This window comes from Macrobrachium nipponense, chromosome 35 (assembly GCF_015104395.2).
Source record: "Macrobrachium nipponense isolate FS-2020 chromosome 35, ASM1510439v2, whole genome shotgun sequence".
Classification (NCBI taxonomy): Eukaryota; Metazoa; Arthropoda; class Malacostraca; order Decapoda; family Palaemonidae; genus Macrobrachium; species Macrobrachium nipponense.
In genome coordinates this window covers 52,006,010-52,026,157 of record NC_061096.1, presented here as the reverse complement: position 1 = coordinate 52,026,157, position 20,148 = coordinate 52,006,010, and the positions used below count along the sequence as shown (strand labels likewise).

The 20,148-nt window shown below is 37.4% G+C and overlaps 1 protein-coding gene across 3 annotated transcripts in view; it reads right to left on the bottom strand.

Annotated features, from left to right (window-relative positions):
- Positions 1-771: 771 nt before the first annotated feature.
- The window catches only part of LOC135208763 (aprataxin and PNK-like factor), a 39,841-nt gene continuing 20,464 nt past the window's right edge, over positions 772-20,148 (bottom strand). The window contains exons 7-10 of one of the 3 annotated variants that reach the window (XM_064241270.1): positions 18,933-19,426; positions 16,048-16,247; positions 13,801-13,983; positions 772-2,469 (exon numbers count right to left, since the gene is read on the bottom strand). In XM_064241270.1, the coding sequence (XP_064097340.1) occupies positions 13,802-13,983; positions 16,048-16,247; positions 18,933-19,426 (876 nt within the window). In that variant the 3' untranslated portion in view covers positions 772-2,469; position 13,801. Of the gene's footprint in view, positions 2,470-11,193; positions 12,763-12,802; positions 13,280-13,800; positions 13,984-16,047; positions 16,248-18,932; positions 19,427-20,148 lie in introns of those variants that run through there. The other 2 variants (XM_064241271.1, XM_064241272.1) reach the window with 2 other exon arrangements.

Below are 20,148 nucleotides of genomic sequence, written 5' to 3'. Positions count from 1 at the left end.
CTCTTACAGTCTAGTGATATTCAATCATTTATCTTCATTTTGAAACAAATTGTAAGTCTCTAGAACAACATTTCGATTTATGGTGAATATTTGAAAAAAACATTTTTTTGCGTCCACGCGTTACGAATTCATGCATCATTTTGTGATAATATTTTCTCTGTGTTGCTTTGATCATTTTACAATGTGTTATATACCAAAATGATTGCAATTTAGTGTACAATACAACTAAATAAATTAACTCGTTAGCTTTAACCATTTTGCTCACAGCGCGATTTGTATAGTACAATTATATTTGAAATTTTTTTTCGCGCTGTCATATATCCCAATATTTATATATGATACTTATATTTTTTTCATTTCTGATGGTTGCATACTAAACTTCAGGCAATGACAAAAAAAGGAGCCAAAAATGAACTCTTAATCTTGAAAACTAAGAAGCATCCTGTGATTTTTTTTAAAAAACACTTTTTCCGCTTCGGCGCTCACTCCCGAACCCCGCCAGCATATGGGAGATGATTTTTAAAATACCGCTTCGGTGTTTAAGGGTTAAACATAAACTCAGTTGGCTACAGTACTTGAGATTCTGAAACCTTCATCGACCAATTTTTTTTGGCAAAATTTAGTAGGTAATTTTAACTCTGTTTTTGTCATTTCCAATTTCTGAACATACTGAAACAGTAGTACAGGTATTCATCTTCTACATACATTTACTTCAAAACAAGTTTTATGCATACTATGAAAAGAAAATTTGCCGTGAGCAAATACAAGAAACACTGCTTTGTTCATAATCTATTATTGTATGCTTTGATGCTTTGTCACAAACAAATTTTGGGAAGCCCAAAATCTCAGGGTTAATTAATAAAAAAATATATATCATCACTGTTCTATAACACATCATAACCTTTTCAAATTTCTTGCAACTGAATCATAAGGTTATGCAGTGACAAGCGTATCCAGAAAAGTGCGAACAATTTGAGAAGCAAACCTGCAACATCTGAGTGGCAATCCATGACACTAACCACTATATATTACACATTATTATTGTGCTACTAAAACAGTTTCATATGCCCTCCACACATAGCTCCACATAAAATACATATCAAAAGAACTACGGGCAAAAGTATAATCCTCTGAATATCTATTCTTTACATAAAAATTTACCTATACTCTGTTTTTTTCCATCTGTCCATCCGGCTGTGGTTCATGCGTATGGTAACACTGCTTCCCGGGCTGTAGATAATTACATTCAGCTTACATTCAACAATAATAATAATATCCTATTTCGAATATTACTGGTGCAATTAGCATACAGTAATTTATTAAAACACTTTTCAGTTGCAAATGTACACCCAGATACCCTTTTATTTACCTAAAACTTACACATAGCGTAACTATTTAAAGCCCGGGACGCAGTGTTACCACGCGAAAACACCACAGGCGGATGGACAGATGGAAAAAAACAGAGTATAGATGCATGATATTCCTTAAGATCATTAAAATGGAATTGAGTACATTAAGTCAAAACAGAGTAAATGTACAGGTTCCCCATGAGTTGAATTACGCTAATGACAGTCCTTTCTTAAAGCCAAATTAAATTATAAAAAGCCAAAGGGTGAATATAAAGTTCTGTCCTTCCATGCAAACATTAGCAAACCTGTAGAACTGTGACTGAATTTCATATATACACACGGTCTATCTCCAGTTCTGTCATTTTGTGTTCCATCATTTTTTATTTTACAAAGATTTTTCTTAAAAATAATAGGAAAAATTAAAAAGTTGATATGAATCATTTTAGACAATTTTAAGTCAGTCAACAACAAAATGTTATATAGCTATACATATATAGAGATCACTAAAGATGCTAAATAACATAAAAACAAATTTAACAATATACATATATAATAAAGTAATAATTATGCAATAATGTACAGCATAAAATAAATAGAAAAAAGTTGTTGTATTTACATGAAGTTTGGTTGTATTGAATGAAAAAATTAATAAAAAATACAAGTGTGCAGTAATGTATTGTATAAAACAAAACCACAATAGGCTTAAGATTGTCATAGTACATGATGTTTAACAGTAATGGTTCTTGACAGTGTATTCACAAGTGTTTGCATACATGTTATTCAGTGTTTCACTTGAACTGAATTTGTGCCTTTAATATTTGTCTCATGGCTCCAAAAACAATTCTTGATGACGGTGCTACTGTTGGAAAATAAGGTAACGATGATAAAATGCCATGAAAAGAGGGGAAAGATTGCACCTTGTGATTTCCGGGGAGGTGGACCCCAATGCTGAATGCTTTCCTCAGATTATAGGGGTAATGCTCCTTATATGATTGTTTCAGCTGAAAAGAAGAGTAACGGAGTTCAGGCCACTCTTGACTAGTTCTTGTAGCAATATGCAAATCCAAAAGATGTTCAGCCAACATCATCAATGTAGTCCTCCTCCTCCTCTTGGCATCACCTGTCAGGTACAGTACAGTATAGTATGACAAATGTTTAACTAATTTGTATTTTCCATAACTTACAAACCTGAGGTCTTAACATTAGGATAAATACTCAGCGGCAGCTGGAAACCGGTAAAGTTTAAAATAATTGTGTATGCAAGGGACTATTGGCATCTGTGCTTGGTCACGAGACATGTGGAGCCACCCACATACCCCTCATTAACTCGTGACCCCGTTAGTTATTCTTCCAAACCAGGTTAGTTGATAGAGGCGGGCCTTTGTATGTTAAGACCTCAGGTTTATAAGCTATGAAAAATACAAATTAGTTACAAATTTGTCATTTGTTCAAATACGAAACAAACCTTCGGTCTTAAAATTAGGATAGACTTACTCTTGGTGGGAGGTAAGTATTATTAACCAACTGGGAGTTTGCCATCTTTGATCAGTTTTCTGAATACTAGAATTCTACGAAACAACTGACCAGTATTTCCGAATCTCTAAGACATATATGAATATCATAGAGTCAGACTTCTGGGTTTTACACAATGTCATAGTTCATTGCTTCCGAGGAAGATAAGATCTGTTCACCTAACAAACCAATTCATCCACTCATGTAGGTTTGTTATCATTCCTCTCCCCCTTGCTAAAGAGAGGAATGTCCTGCTACTGATAGGTATCTTACTGATACTAACCCTAACAGTATGGCCACTTCACTCACCTGTATCTTGTCCGTGCCAGCTTATGATGGTACTCCCTTCTTACTGCCCTAAGTAAAGAAGGAGAAAGAAATTTGAAAAGGAAGGAGGCCAGTTAACTCCTCCATTTCCCATTCATACCATCATCTTAGACAAGATACCAACTGACCCGCCAGGGGTACTGGATGAGTTACACCATTTGTTGAGCAGCCACCAAAGGACCCAAGGAAATTGTGTCCAAGGACCTCTGGGCGACCTTATAAATATACAGGAAATTGAAAGTGGGTTTTCATAACAAAGAACCCCCTCTCAAATTTCAATGAACAGATAGACACCTCCTTAGCATTGCTCAATTTTGAGCTTCGATACCGTCACAGACCAACCGTCACGATCATTTTAACAGATATGTTCTTAAATGCCAGACGGCCCATATTCCTCTGAGGACCTACTCTTCTGTATAACCTCATTGGTACAACTTGACAAACAAGGAGTAGGCTTGACCGATCGCCTCTGTTTGGCCTGTTCCTTTCCGTCTACCACCTTTATATTCTAGGTAACATAGTCCTTTCTATAACCACAGAGTACTTTGACAAGTCAAAGCCGGCCCTGCTGAAGGTCTCTCACACATACTCACACCGTACTGAGCATGACTAAGAAAAGTATCTGTCATCATGACCTGTGCTGCATTGACTCCTTATCCCGGATTCCGGGGCAAATTGGAACTGATGTTCCTAACTACTTTTGAGTCAACATCAAAACCCTGGTTATTGAGTACTCCCACTCTACCAAGGTCAGAGGAAGACCCCCTTCCACGGTCAGTTTCTGTAATTACATGTAAACATGTAATTACAGAGATTCTTCCCTCTGTTCTCACAACCTCTCCACCAGATCATTGTCTACTGACCGAATGCCTTTAATGGACAGAAACTCCTCTATACAGGCAGTCACGGCCAAAGAGTCATTCAGTATATGTGAGCTAACGACCTTTGGAGTCATGTTACGTCCGAGGTGACACTCTACACCCAAAAACCTAGAACTATTAGTTCGAAAGAAGGATACTGGTCAACCTCCAGACCTTGAGATATTAATTCTACCTATCGGTGGTGCCTCTTCCCCACACGAACCTGGTAGCGATGATTGTGCTACGATAAACTTTATCAGTCACTCATCCTGGGTCCTTCTTAATTACTGGAACCCATCCTTCTGTTCGGGACATGGCGGAACAGGTAGAACCTAGAGTTTGCGTAACCTCCAGGTTGTTCCCAGTATCGCAAATGGAATCCTCAGGCTCCTCGAAGGGTGAAACCCCTAAGACAGCTATTACATGGTTTTTCCATTATACAAGTTCCTATCTGGACGAGTGGTTTGCGCACTCCTCTGCCAAACCGGTGGTCCGAGGTCCTACTCCCATCTCAGCCAATGCGGAATCAGAGAAACTTTTTCTGGTGATAGAAAATAATTTGTTAACAGGATATGGCTCATTTTTCCACAAGTAATGTTAGTTCCCAACCACGAAACACCTTATGTGGTGACCTGTTGTTACAATATACGGGCATATGTTCAATATGCTACCCTCCAAAGGGAAATCCTATATTGCCAGAAACCATCATGGTGCTATTCTCGAGTAACCTAGCTCAGAATTGTACCCAACGTCACTTCATCCTACCTCACTCTCGAAGAATGGGAAACTCCCCACTTTCTCCTTCCAGATATGATGAGGTTCTAATGCCTTGCTCTAGCCAACTGAAGCTCGAACCCTCTATGTTAGGTTCATGAGTTCAATATAGGAACTAGACAAGTATGGAAGAGACCCATTTGCAGATTCCAGGTTAACCTAGCCAACAACCACTTGGACTAGTCTACGTAGGTATAGTCAATTAAGAATTGACTAACTTATTTTAAGTTGGCAAGACCAGGTTGACCCTGGCTTGATTAGGTTAGGCTATGTTAACCCTTCCAAATAGGCTAGGACCCTGGTTTGGTTAGGTTAGGCTATGTTAACCCTTCCAATTAGTCTAGGACCCTGGTTTGGTTAGATTAGGCTATGTTAACAGTTCCAATTATGCTAGGCTAACTCCTCCATCACTTAGGGTAGGTGAAGTCCATCCGAGATGTACTCTTAACTAGGCTAGGCTAGTACAGGCAGTCCCCGGGTTACGACGGGGGTTCCGTTCTTGAGACGCGTCGTAAGCCGAAAATCGTCGTAAGCCGGAACGACGCTTGGAAATATGTCTTAAACTAATAAAAAGTTATAAAAACCTTACTTGTAATCCTTTGGTTACACTACATGTCGTTTCCTGTAGTTTTATGTACAACCTGGAGTTATTTTCATAAAAGAATGCTGGTTCTTGAAGGTAAAAACTATTGTAATCCTCTGGTGACACTACATTCTTGAATTTTTATGTACAACCTGGAGTGATTTTGCAAAATCTTGAGGGCTACAAGAACAGCTGATTACTATTTACGTATCATATAGACTAAGTTAAAAGTAAATGTATCTTTAAATAGGCTTATATATTAGTTATCAAACAAACATTTCCTGCCATGAGTCAAGAAGCCGTTTAATGAAACGAAAACACTTCTCTGTCCTATCCTTGTTCAGAAAATAAAACGTTACGTCAATCCCCGAGACCATTGTTGCCAAAGCGTCTCTCTCTCTCTTCTCTCTCTCTCTCTCTCTCTCTGATCAAATTACATTGGAAACACTTGACATACGATTGCCCTAATATACGAATGTTTTGAGATATAACAGAAAATTTGCGAAAATACAAGCTTTGATATACAACGAAATATTTGAGATACGATTTTGCGATGAGTGTTAGTTGTATAGGCGACCGATAAATGGCGTTCAGTCTGTTTGTTTGTTGGTGCTGCATGTTAACACGTCGTTTGTTTAGTTCGTTGTATTTGCGCCTATTTTTCGTGTTATTTTGTCTATTTTATTATTAACCATGGGTCTCAAAGCTAAAGACAAAGCAGGTGATAAGAAAAAACCCAAGAAAATGATTTCGATGGAAGCAAAACATGAAATTATAGCAAAGCATGAACGTGGCGTTCGTATCGTCGATTTGGCAAACGAGTATGGTCGAAATCCTTCTACAATATCCACGATCATCAAGCAGAAGGAAGCTATAAAAATCCCCGAGACCATTGTTGCCAAAGCGTCTCTCTCTCTCTCTCTCTCTCTCTCTCTCTCTCTCTCTCTCTCTCTCTCTGATCAAATTACGTACTGGATAATGTCTCTCTTTGGATACTTCGATTTGCCAAATATTGAGGGCTACAAGAACAGTTGATTACTTAATTTACGTATCATATAAGACTAATTAAAGTAAACGTATCTTTAAATAGCTATTATTAGTATCAACAAAACATTTTACTGGCATGAGTCAGAGGCCGTTTAACGAAACGAACACTTCTCTGTCTTAACTCGGAGCGTCGGAAGACGCCTCTCTCTCCTCTCTCCTCTCTCTCTCTCTCTCTCTCTCTCTCTCTCTCTCTCTCTCTCTCTCTCTCTGATCAAATTACTGGATAATGTCTCTCTTTGGATACTTGGGAATTTTGCGTTGTAATCTAACCAGAAACTTCGTTTTGTTATTATTACTGGAAACAAGCAATGATTTTTTCATTATTTGCGCTTTTGGACTGTTTATATGTAAACTAGTATGTATTCATTCGCTCGGAAACTAGTTCCGCATATGAGGCGTCACTAAAAAACATAGAAAAATACAACATAAAAGTGTCGAAAATCATCATAATCTCAAAATTTTTGTTGTAATCTAACCAGAAACTTATTATTAATATACTGTGCTAAACTATAAAGGATTTTTATCTATAGTGCGTTTTTTTAAAAAGCGTCGTTAAACTCGGAGCGTTGGAAGACGCCTCTCTCTCTCTCTCTCTCTCTCTCTCTCTCTCTGATCAAATTACTGGATAATGTCTCTCTTTGGATACTTGGAATTTGCGTTGTAATCTAACCAGAAACTTCGTTTTGTTATTATTACTGGAAACAAGCAATGATTTTTTCATTATTTGCGCTTTTGGACTGTTATATGTAAACTAGTATGTATTCATTCGCTCGGAAACTAGTTCCGCATATGAGGCGTCACTAAAAAACAGAAAAATACAACACATAAAAAAGTGTCGAAAATCATCATAATCTCAAAATTTTGTTGTAATCTAACCAAGAAACTTATTTTTATTAATATACTGTGCTAAACTATAAAGGATTTTTATCATAGTATGCGTTTTTTAAAAGCGTCGTTAACTCGGAGCGTCGGAAGCGTCAGCGTCGTAACCTCGGAACAAGCGTCGTAACCCAGGACGGATTTTTCCATTGAATATTTAAGAAAAAGCGTCGTAACCTCGGAACGTCGTAAGCCGGAACCGTCGTAACCCGGGGACCGCCTGTATAGACTAGCTTAATCTAGAAACTAAATGACTTAGGTTAGGGTAAAGTCGTTCAAGAACGTTTGGGATATCCATGCTAGGGTACACAACCACAACCTTCTAGGCAGAGGTGGTAAACGTGTTTCGAATGGGTAGCCTAGGCACTAGTATATGCTCGGCTATACTTATAACCTTACTAATTTGCCTAACCTAAGATAGTAAGAGCATATTCAAGCAGCGAGACCATGTTAAGTCAACAACCCACTGTTAGGCTAAGTTGACATGTACGACATGTATGTCGGAACCACCTAACCTATGAGTTAGGCTAAGCAGACCCGGCTAAGCTAAGAATAGTACTACTCAGACTAAGCTAAGATAGTAACTGCAGGTCCGAAAACTAAACCGCAACGATTAGCTGATCCAAGGCAGCACATACATACCCGAACCAGTTAGTTCGGACAGTCTACGCTAAGAGCTACTACTCAGATTAACTAAAATAGTAGCAGTACACTCGGACTGGCTGGAATAGGCTACAAATATAACCACTTGTTAGGCTAAAAGGTATGACCCAATTATCCTGGGTATAACATCTTAGGTTACAAGTGCCCTATTTAAGCTTGGCTACCTTAAGTGGCGAAAGAAAGACATTCACTTCTTCCTTCCGACTTAAGTTTCCATTCAACTTCATTAAGAAGAATGGGTCTACAGTACTTTCGAAGGAACCAAGCTTTCGATTAACTGTAACTACTTGTGTAAGAGTCAAAGCGTTTGGTCAATATTCTTATAGGAAGAAACCAGCTTATACCAACAAGTATATATAAAACATGGGAATTCTCCTTACCTGTAAAGGTTTGAAGTTTTCTGGAGTCAACCCAAGGTATGCTAATTCCCACAATTCAGGCTGCATACGATCACTAAGAGGTATCCATATCCTTCAATCAATCCGTGCATTTTATGTGTTGTAAAATGGACTCTACATGACTAGAACAAGGTAATTCATACACTTTCGTATCCTTTTTCAAACCAAACACCATGTCAATCCCCGAGGGAAGCATGCTGGCAGGTGTCTCCATGCTCCCCGAAAGGTTATTGAATTGACTAATCAAATCAATCACCTCCTTATACGAAGCCAGAAACTCTTGGTTTTCCCTTCCCTCCGGTTCTAACGCACTGTGTTCAGCCACAGGTGATGTTAATTCACTCCTACCCTCTGACAAACGTCCGGGCGCGTCATGGCCGTCCAACCATACGGCCGCGGCATCTTTGATCTTTAATGGCCACTGATGGCTCGATCCCGAATAGTCAGTAGGATCTGAGAAGGTATCTATTTGCATACGTCATGGCCGACCAACCATATGGCCACGGCATCTTTGGTCTTTAATGGCCACTGATGGCTCGATCTCGAAAAGTCAGTAGGATTTGAGAAGGTATCTATTTGCATGTGTCATGGTCATCCAACCATACGGCCTCGGCATCTTTGATCTTTAAAGCCACTGATGGCTCAATCTTGAATATATATAGACAGTAGGATTTGGGAAGATATCTGTTTGCAATCCTATATACAAATATGAGAGCAATTTTATCATATTGCATTATTCCGACACCTAGAGTCCATGGAAAACGTTTGCAAAAGCATCGGCGTATGTATCAAGTTCAACAACGGCATTGTAGTCTCTCTTAGACTTTTTGTAGTCACCACTAGCAACTCTGCGTCGGCCGCTAGCCCAGCGACCGTCGAGGCTTTTGCTCGTTCAGACTCTTGTAAATGGCTTCGTCCGATTGCTTTGAGCTTACCAGCCACTGACTTCTTGATTTTCTTGCTGATTGGGCTGTGACAGTCCTGGTTTGAAGATGAAGAAGAATTTACTCTTCTCCTCTAGTCCCGAGGATCAGTCACAAAATCCCGTATCCTCCAACACTTGACTGGTACACTCAGTGACGCCATCGAACTTAGCTATGACACCATCTAGAGGAAGAAGACGAAGAAGACGAAAAATCATGCCTTTTATTTTTGACTTACTTAGCCATTTTCACCTCTAGATCCTGTTTATTCTACATTACTGTGTGTAGCAATGAGTCAGAAAGCGTATTAGGTTCCGGAGGCAGCAAAGTAGATCAAGAATCAGTGGGCTGTGATGTCATGACTACCACCATTTGCAAGCAGTTTTGGTTATGACATCAACACGCTTGATGGAAGCATGATGCTGTTTAAGGTACTCTTGCAGCCAAGATCAAGAGACCCAACCTTCTGTGTCATTTCTACTTTACAAGGATGTGACAGTCCTGGCTCAAAGATGAAGAAGAAATTATTCTTCACCTCTTGGCACGAGGATCAGTCACAAAGTCCCTGATTCTAGCCTTTCCCAACTCTTCACAGCAGCCACACTAGACTAACTTTCCAACATTCACTTGTTCGACAATTACAACTCTTTCTTGTGCTTTCATATAATAGGGATGTAACAATCCTGGCTCGAAGATGGAGAAGAAACTTCTCCTCTTGGCTCTAGGATCAGCTACAAAGTCCCTATTCTTCCAGGATTAGCAGGAGAACGCAATGGCATCAAAGCCCGTCACCTAAGCTTGTTGACGCCTAAGCGGAAGTTTACAGAGGAAAGACTTGTGTCTTTTCCATTATGTGACTTATATCTCCTAACGCTTGTAATTTCTCTCAAAAACAATGTGCATTAAAAATCTCCAATCCAAAAGCATAGCTGTAAAGTACTCTTGTACCGCGAAATGAAAATGGAAGCATGTCTTCGTGTAGGCTGCAGCTGTGAAGTGACGTCATGGCGGTTTGCGACGTCACTGAGCATCTCGAATGCGAAGCCAGCACCTACCAGAAGTGCAAGGCTGTTGATGTTATTCTCGTAGGCATAGCAACCTGACATTAAAGGCTGCCTTGTTGCACTATCTGCTTCTTTACAGATGGCGACGCATCCGACATCCATTCAGTGCATATCAGGATAAAGGAGAGACATCCATCATGAGGGACCCTGGATGGCAGCACAACGTTATACACCAAACCAACTGTCCTTCTTGGGTTGGTTCTCCTGATAAGCCTAACGCCGACCACACACCTGCATCCTCTCTACCCACGTATCTAGAACGAAAACAAGATGGCGATGCACACCTCTCCCTGCAGGGAAAGGAGCACAATTAGTTATAATTATTTCCCAAAGCACATCCAGATATATCAAAGCTTTGGATTACAGGCAATCCATATGAATGTACGATATTCCAAAGCACAGGTAACGAATTAACTGTACCTTAAGAGTTTCTTCACCTACGACTTACTACACGATGAGTACCTCGACATCGAAACCGTCGAAGAAAATATCAGGACGTTTATCTGCTTCTTGTGATATCCAGGAAGTCTCGCAGCATGAGAAAGCTTCATGTTCACATACCCGGGAATCCCAAACAACAAATTGAAAACAACAGGGGGCAAACTTAACCGGCTTTAAAAGGACGGAGCAAAGCACGTCCACTTAAAGGCAGTAAGAAAATAACTAACGGGGTCACGAGTTAATGAGGGGTATGTGGGTGGCTCCAAATGTCTCGTGACCAAGCACAGATGCCAATAGTCCCTTGCGTACACAATTATTTTAAACTTTACCGGTTTCCAGCTGGCACTGATTATTTATCTTAATGTTAAGACCAAAGTTTTGTTTCGTATATGAACAAATAAGTATTTTGCTGTTCTTCACATTCTTTATAATAAAAATATATACATTTATTAAAAAGATAATTAAAAAAAAAGTTAAATTATCAAATGATTTATAATTCTAGCAATGTTACAGGGTTGCTTATATGAGTTTATAGGTAATTTTTTTACAGTGTTTATTCAACTTACAGTTTTTCCATTTTTGGAACAAGCTAATGATGTAAGGTGACATAACTGTATGTATAAATGCATGCAGGTATGTATTATGTATCTATGTATGTATGTAGTACAGAAAGTAAACAAAAGTAGAAGTAAAGTCAATGATGGACATACACATACAAGAGGTGTAAGGACAAATGTATTCTTATACCATCCATCATTGTGGTCACTTTTAATATCCAAAGGGTAAAATAAGTAACATTCCTTATCTGTTTACAGCATCAATAATATAAAATTATTACATAAATGAAAAACAAATACAATATATAACGTATAATGTGTAATATATGATATGTTCACAAATAGTGTACATACATAAGAAATTATACAGTACATCATAAATGCTACTGTCCTAAATAGGAATTTAACTTATGATTTTCAAGGTAATGATTGATGGCAGTGACATTATTGATTCAACTGTCAAGAGATGAAAATCAATTTTGTCTCTGCAGTACATATTCTAGTCAATTTCAGGTTCTGTACTTAAAATCAATATCAACACAACACAATGATAGCAAAGAGTTGAGCTTGTAACATGAGTCTAGTTTTGACATGTGAATTTTCAAACTATGAAATATTATACTCCAAATATCCCATTAATATCAAATTCACCTTACCTGAGGAATAATTTACACCAGGAGGCAAACTTATCCCTTGGGATAAGAAACCTAAATTACCAATTACATTATAGACTGCATTCACCTCTCACATACACAAACAAGAAAGCCTTTATCTACTGTCCAATAAGTCTATCACACTTACTAGATTTCTCTGGCAAGTACAAAATATCTTTATTATTTTCATCAGACTCAGACGAGTCTGTTAAGTAATGAAATCTGCTATGTTGACTATATAATACTGTATTATGTCAATCTTGTTAACCTCTCATGAAAAATTCAAATAAAATAAAAGGCAAGATTTAAAATGCCCTCAAAAGTTTTCATCTCCAAAGGCAATTTTCTGTTCATATAAGGTACAGAGTCACAGGAAAATGTTGAGTCAGTTAAAAGAATATTAATAAAGAGTAAAAATTAATAAGTACACAGAGGTACTGTACTATTTTATAAGATATTACTAACATTATAATTTTGAACAATACTGTAATACTGTACAGTTCCAGTCAGGAGGGAGTAAGGATGCTAGGTTAACTTAACTTTAAGCACTGTGATATTCTCTGGTAATGCTGGGGCCCCATGGGAATCCTCGCTAGGTAACCTTTGAATCTCACCACTTTACTTCACATTCATTCCCTCTCTCCTACTGAGCCTTATTCCACTCTGGGAAGATGTGACAGTCTGCATCTCATGACCCATTTTTCCACTTTTTTCATCCCCTTTCTGTGTTCTCTGAAACCGAGATGGTTTGGACACGAGATGAGAAAGGGATGAGGTCTAGTTGGTCAGAAAAGCACTAGATATGGAAGCAGCAGGATGTAAGACCCATAGGACAATCCAGGATATCACAGAGAAAGGGTATAGATGAAGACCTAGACCTAATGGGAGCTGAGGAAGAAAGAGGACAGAACAGAAAGGAGTGGAGACAATTCATTTGATGCTTAACCTCATAAAGGGATAACCTGACTAGAAATGTGCGTGATGGTGATGGGAGTGACAGAATTAGAAACAGTATTACATTATAAATGTACATCATTACATAACAAAAACATACAATATTGTTAATATTAATATAAATACCAATACTGTACTGCACTATTTTTGAAGTGCACATTATATAATCCCTACATATGTATCTAATTCTGACACACAGAGAAGCTGACTTATGTAGTGTCCCATAGAACAATCCCTCAATATATGTTGAAGTCTGTCTGTACTGTAAATTGTGCTAATTTGGAATGGTCTTTCTCTGTAAAGATCAGATAAAAATGTATAAAATACTGTACTGGGATATATATCAATAAGTAACATATAGTGGTCCCCCCGTATTCGCGGGGGATGCGTACCAGACCCCCCCCCGTGAATAGTTAGAACCCGCGAATGTTTGGAACCCCTATAAAAATGCTAAAAACAGCCTAGTATTTTGTTAGTTAAAACTCAAGAAAAACCCACTAAAAATTTTCATACTTGGTTTTTTTAATAGTTTTATCACAAAAAGTGCATTTTATGATGAAATTCATAAAAAAAACCAGGAATTTGTGGATATTTATCATAGAAAAATACCGCGAATGCACAAATTTTCCGCGAATAATGCGAGGAAACGTTCCCCAGAGAAATCCGCGAATGTGTGAGTCCGCGAATCTGGAGAACGCGAATACGGGGGGTCCACTGTACTTTGAATTGTAAATAACAATTGCCCTCATATTTTTAGTACAAAATTTATTATGCATTACTTACATTCATAAAAAAAATCATGGTATATATGCCTACCTTATTTCCTTTTTTTCACAAATTTCTTCCCTTCTTCAAGTGTACTTTGTGTATCATCATCATCTTCCATAAATGATTCAGAATCAGTTGGAGCATAGTCATCTGAACTCTCATCATTCAGGAATGGGTCATCATAATCATAATCATCAGAATCATCATTGTCATTTTGTTTCTGCTGACGAGCTGAAAAGTAATAGTACAATACTTAAATTCTTTTTCATTAATGGCCATTAACACTAACATAATGGCACACATATTAAATAAGACAAACATTCTATAACAATCTGAATGTCCCCTAAATACAAACCTTTAAATACATATGACAATCCACCATTAGCAGGTTTAAATAAATAATTTCCTTTCTATAACCTACTTGGCATTTCAGAAGACACACCAACTAAGAAATTTATAAAAAGAACCATGTAATTTCTGCCAGAATGGAGTACTCATAAATTAGGGGTCAACCTACATTTTCTTGTACATTAAAACCTCTGCTTTGATATGAAACTATTACTTATATTCCAAAAAAAATTAATTTTCTTAAATGAAAATACAAACCACTGTCTACCATCCATCAGTGTCAGGCTCAACTCATAAGAGCTAAGCCATACAACCTCCAAAAAATCCACTTCAAGTGAATCATTTTGTCAGCTACTGTACTAGTTCAACTTTCCTTTTCACATTCGCCAGTCTTTTTCTGGCAAATAATATGAAAAGGTAGTTCCCAAAGGGTAAGGGAAAAAATGTTTTAGGGACTGTTTAGAATATGCGAATCGTTGGAACCCCTATAAAAATGCTGAAAATGGCCTATTTTGGTAAGTAAAACTCAAGAAAAACCCACTTAAAATTTCTATACCTGGTTTTTAAATAGTTTTATCACAAAAAGTGCATTTTATGATGAAATTGATTAAAAAACCAGGAATTTCTGGATATTTCTCATAGAAAAATACTGCAAATAGGCAAATTTCCCTCAAATAATGGGTAATATGCTCCAGAGAGAAATCCACGAATTTGTGAGTCCACGAATCCGGAGAACGTGAATATGGGGGCCCACTGTATTCTCATTTGCTCTAAAATCAAGGTTTTTTTTTATTTACTACATTTGATTTGGAGAAATTCCAGACCTACATGGCATACTGGCAGCGTTAAACCACAGCATTACTCACCTCTATTGCTTTAGTCATGTGGTGATCAATCACCTTTTACATCTGGTGGTGGATTTTTGACCTATTTGCATTTATTGCACAGCAGAATTGTGTTTTGCATCTTGTGTACATTATTACATTTTCTCCATGCAGTCTACAGTACTAAGCCAGAGCCTGCATTTTAGCTCTATGCGATATTTAGGGTTGTAATGATCGCTAAGAAACTGGTCATCACTGGAATAAAGGTTTTTTTTTATAGAAAATTAGTTTCTCTTGATTGAAAAATTCCATTAAGGTAAGCCAATGGCATCAACTATACTTTAAAAATAATCTGCTTCACTTTTACTTTGTTTTGGTTGTTTTTTCCAGGCTGCATCTTAAAAAAAATTTCTGAACAAGAATAACATTGTTACTACCTAGAATTTAGTAACACAGGAACTCTTAGACTACAATACATGTAGATCTAACTGAATTTTCTCTATATTGATCATGAGCCCTTCCTGGAACACTGTTGCCAGGGCAGCAAGTCTCTCAGTTTCCTAACTAATAATTCCTTCCTTCCATTTCACAAAATCAAACAAGAGTAATGTATACTGGGAAGGTAGGAAACATTAACATGTGCTAAACATATGAAGCACTTTAATCATTAAAAATAAATGAACAAAAATAACTATCCTTCCTTCAAAAGAAAATATTACTCAAAAACATGAAAAGTATTGACAATAATGCAAATTCCCTACGATATGATAGAAAGGCAAGAAATAGAAGATTACATATATGTATAGTAATCTCAATAACACAAAATAAAAACAAGGTGAAGATTCATTATTCATTCCTAGCCTATGAAAACAACAAACTTACATCCAACAAACTGATGAACTATAAAAAAAAAAAAAAGAACATGAGGTACTGAGTTATTATAACAGACAATCAATTGTGGGGACAAAGTGTAAGAAAAAAGATTCATTAGCTATAAACCAAAGAATGATCTCATGGTAGCATACAAAATTACCCTACAAGAATCATATTAATTCTGAACTGTTTTAATGCTTACTTACCGATTAAGACAGTTCAGAAAACAGGACTGCTATCTGCTACAAACCTTTTCGCTTTGCTCTTCTTTGAGGCTGTGGTATTCTGCTGTGTCTATAGTCTTTGCGATGCTGAGGATTTTTGCGATAGCAATCAACTCCGTACTCACACTGAGGTCTGTCATCATCAGAAGCTTCAGGATCCGAAGAATCTTCATGGTAATCGGAATCTCCAACATGAGAAAAGTCAGCAAGATGTTTTTGGTTTTTTCTGGAGTATGCAGTAGAAAAATATGATCTCTAATGAATGTATTATGGAATTCTGATTTTAACAGTAACAAAAACATTAAAAAATATTATTAAGCTCATAATGAGTTACAATATTTAAAATATATGCACTGTAAGCGAGATTGCTTGAAAAAAAATTATTACTGATTTTCTAAAGCTTAAAACATGTATCACATAAATATGCTGTAGTGAAAGATGTTTATTAAAAAAATTAACCTTTGGGAGTGCCTGCACTTCTCTCAACACAGTTCATTTGCCAAATGACATTTCTGGCTCTGTCTAATTAACTTATCTCCCTCTGCACTTCAAAGATATCACAATCTTCAATGGTATAATTTTATTGGAAGAAGCGTAAATTTATTATAAGTATACTCAATAATTCATGATATGACCTTTATATTTTTAAAAGATTTGTTTCTCTTTTTAAAATGGTTTCTCCATGATCCAAACTTTAATGTGGATTACAAGGAGTATCATAGGTCATGTTGCCTTAATTATCCCTTAGCATTTTCTTGCTCCAATTTAACCTTATCATTTTCTGTGATAATTAACTGAATTGTGGATTCACCTTAAGGCTCAGGGGTACAACAGAAAAGCCTAAGATCTTAAACAGATAACAAAAACTTTTCAAGCATCCATTTCTAAATTAATGATACAAGTGAGAGTTGACTCTTATGTCCACTCCTTGCACTGCCCTGAAAGTAAAGCACATACAGTGGTACCTCGAGATACGAAAGGCTCAACTTACGAAAAACTCGAGATACGAAAGCTGACACGAAAAATTTTACTGCTCTACATACGAAAAGTTTTCAAGATACGAAAGGTTTCTGAAAGTCCGAGATTCGCCCGATAACAATTTTGAAACTCGCCGCGCCCCGCCATCTTAGTTCTAGTAGACTCACCACCATCCTCCTGCTCTCCCATTGGTTCCTGATGCTAGCCAAGCCATGAGATCCTTCTCTCCTATTGGACAGCATCCCTCCCATCATGCATCTTACGTGGTGGCGTGCCTTCGCTCGGCCACTTCGCACCCGAAGCTTTATCCTATGCATGCGGCATTTGTTCGGTCCAACGATTTCGTTTAGTATCGTAAATTCGTTACTGATTTAGTTGTGCTACTTTGTCGTGTTGTGAGAACCTAATTAGTATACATACTACATACGTAACTTAATTACGTACAGTACATATTAGTCATGGGTCCCAAGAAAGTTGCTGAAGTTCACAGAAAGAAGAGAATGCTTTCTATGGAGACCAAAATGGAGATAATAAAAAAGTATGAAGCTGGCTTGCGGTTGAGTGTGATCGCTAAGGAATACAGCCGAAATCCGTCGAAGATAGGCACCATCCTTAAGCAGAAGGAAGCCATCAAAGCAGCTACACCTTCCAAGTGCGAGACTATTTTGTCCAACAAGAGGAGCCATGTGCATAATGAAATGGAAAGGCTGCTTCTTGTATGGATCGAAGACAAAGAAATCGATGGCGATACGATAACCGAGACAGCAATCTGCCAGAAGGCCAGCGCTATTTTCGGCGATTTGATTGCCCAAGCCGAAGACGACGGCGGAGAGGGGACATCAACGGCAACCCCAGAGTTCAAGGCTTCTCATGGGTGGTTCGAAAAATTCCGTAAATGGACTGGCATCCATTTGGTGGTGAAGAAATTGAAATTACATAAAGTATAAAAAAGTAAAAAGAAATGTAAAAATCAAAAAAAGACAAAATAAATTTTATTTTAAGTTTTTTGTAAAGTTAAGTGTTACAGTTTTGTTAATGTGTTTTGTAAAGTTTAGTTTGTTTTTCTGACATTTTTTTATGTGTTTCGTAAAGTTAAGTGTACGTATCTGCCGTTTGTCCTCCTCCTCCTCTGCCGCCACTTTCGGAGATAGCCTCACTCGAAAGGTAATCTTCCACATTTTACATTACAGTAATAATATTTCTTGTACACTAATATACACTTTATTTACAGGTTTTGCATTTTTATTATTAAGTTACGTATTGAATGGTCCAAATTGTTGTAGTATTTCATTGTTTATAGGTCAATTTAGCTTTATTATGAAATTTACTGGGGTGTTTTTGAAGGGCTAAGAACGGATTAGCCATTTTACATGTTAAATGTGGTCCAAGGTACGAAAACCTCATGATACGAAAGGCGCCTCGGAACGGATTAATTTCGTATCTCGAGGTACTACTGTACTTAATTAATGGTAGTGCAGCACATATAGGACAAACTCCTTTGATAGGACTGTAGGCATTGCAAGAATGAAATAAACCGTAACCTAATTACTGTGGCTAGCAAAACAAAAACAACCAGCCCACCTTTGAACTCCACAGGCCAGCCATAATAAATAATTCAACCCAAGAGTTATTAAATGGATATCCATACCAATATCTCTTTAGTCCAAATATTCTACGGTGACTGATTACCTCAACAAAGTTCTCTGTACTAGCTTTGCATAGGAACCCAAGTCCTAACTATACAGTTGACCCCAAGACCTGTGGAAAACAGGAACCACAACCCCCATAAATAGCTAAGTTCCGCAAATGCTTGACACCCCTCTAAAAATGTTATAACTGTCCATTTTGATAGTTCAAACACCAAAAATCCCCTCTAAAAATGCTTGTACCCGCCAATTTTAATAGTTTTACAAATATAAAGAAACTTGCTGACCTGTAGCATTTATCTCCATATTGGCAAGGCTGTCTTGGTTTCTTCTTAAGAACACGTGATGGCAACCCTCTTGCTGCATTTGTAGTCGGAGTGATTTGTTTGTTTTTATTAGGTGTTGCTTTATTCTCTTCACTGCCAGTGGCCGATTCCTCGCCCTCATCACTCATGTCATGCTTTGTAACTGAATGATGTTGCACTGTAGTCTTGGCCTCCTTTGATGTTTTAGCTTGAGGTTCATCAGGTTCATTCCCTGAATCATATTCACTGTCTTCATCACTAATGACATGAAGTCCTTTTGTATTATTTTTTAAAGGAGAGCCTTTCTTTTTAGTAGGAGTTCTCTTTCTAGGACTTGCATCAACTTTCCTATTATTGCTGGAATGTTTGTGATTGTCTTTTTGTAAAACCTGCTGCTTCGGATGTTTACCGTTCCCACTAATGACTCCCTCTTCTCCTTTGCCTACATCGCAGCCGTTTGGATTGTTTGCATCTGTCTGCATAAAAGTGTATTATTTGGATAACAATCTACACATCAATTACCATATTGGATGGTATATAGGATCCCCTTTCCCCATAAAATGGCTAAAAACATATCACCTGGGACTTATTTGGGAAGCTGAGGTGCAGTATCTTGTAGGTCATTGGTAACCTAGACACTTTAGACTACCAGTGCATGTACCTGCCCAAATTCCATTATACTGATAACCATCATCATTACTAACATTCATTAATACCATTATGATTACTAAGCATTTTCATAATTACTGAAGCTGGATGTTCTGAGTTTGTATGCATGTTACAGTCTATTTCTGCCATAACAAGATAGAGCACATTAAGTCAATAAATATGATTTTCACAAATTTAGTATCTATGGAGTAAGGAGAAAAAGATGAATGTAGCTATTAGGTGCAGATATAAGTAGCAAAAAAAATTGTGAGCACTCAAGTCTTCAACTTGAACTTTCTCAAAACAAGGATTTTAGGATTGATGCATTTATTTTCACATGAAAATATCTTTTAGTTGATTTAAATAAACTTAAAATCATGGGGATAATGGTGGGTAACACCTGACTAACATCACAGCTCTATTGTTGCACACCAAACATTCCCAGTCATACACATGAGCCACTGCAACAAGTACTAGGTATTACCATAACAACAACAGCAGAAATACAGTGATAACAGCCTCAAGAGGGCAATTTATTTAATATTTAGCC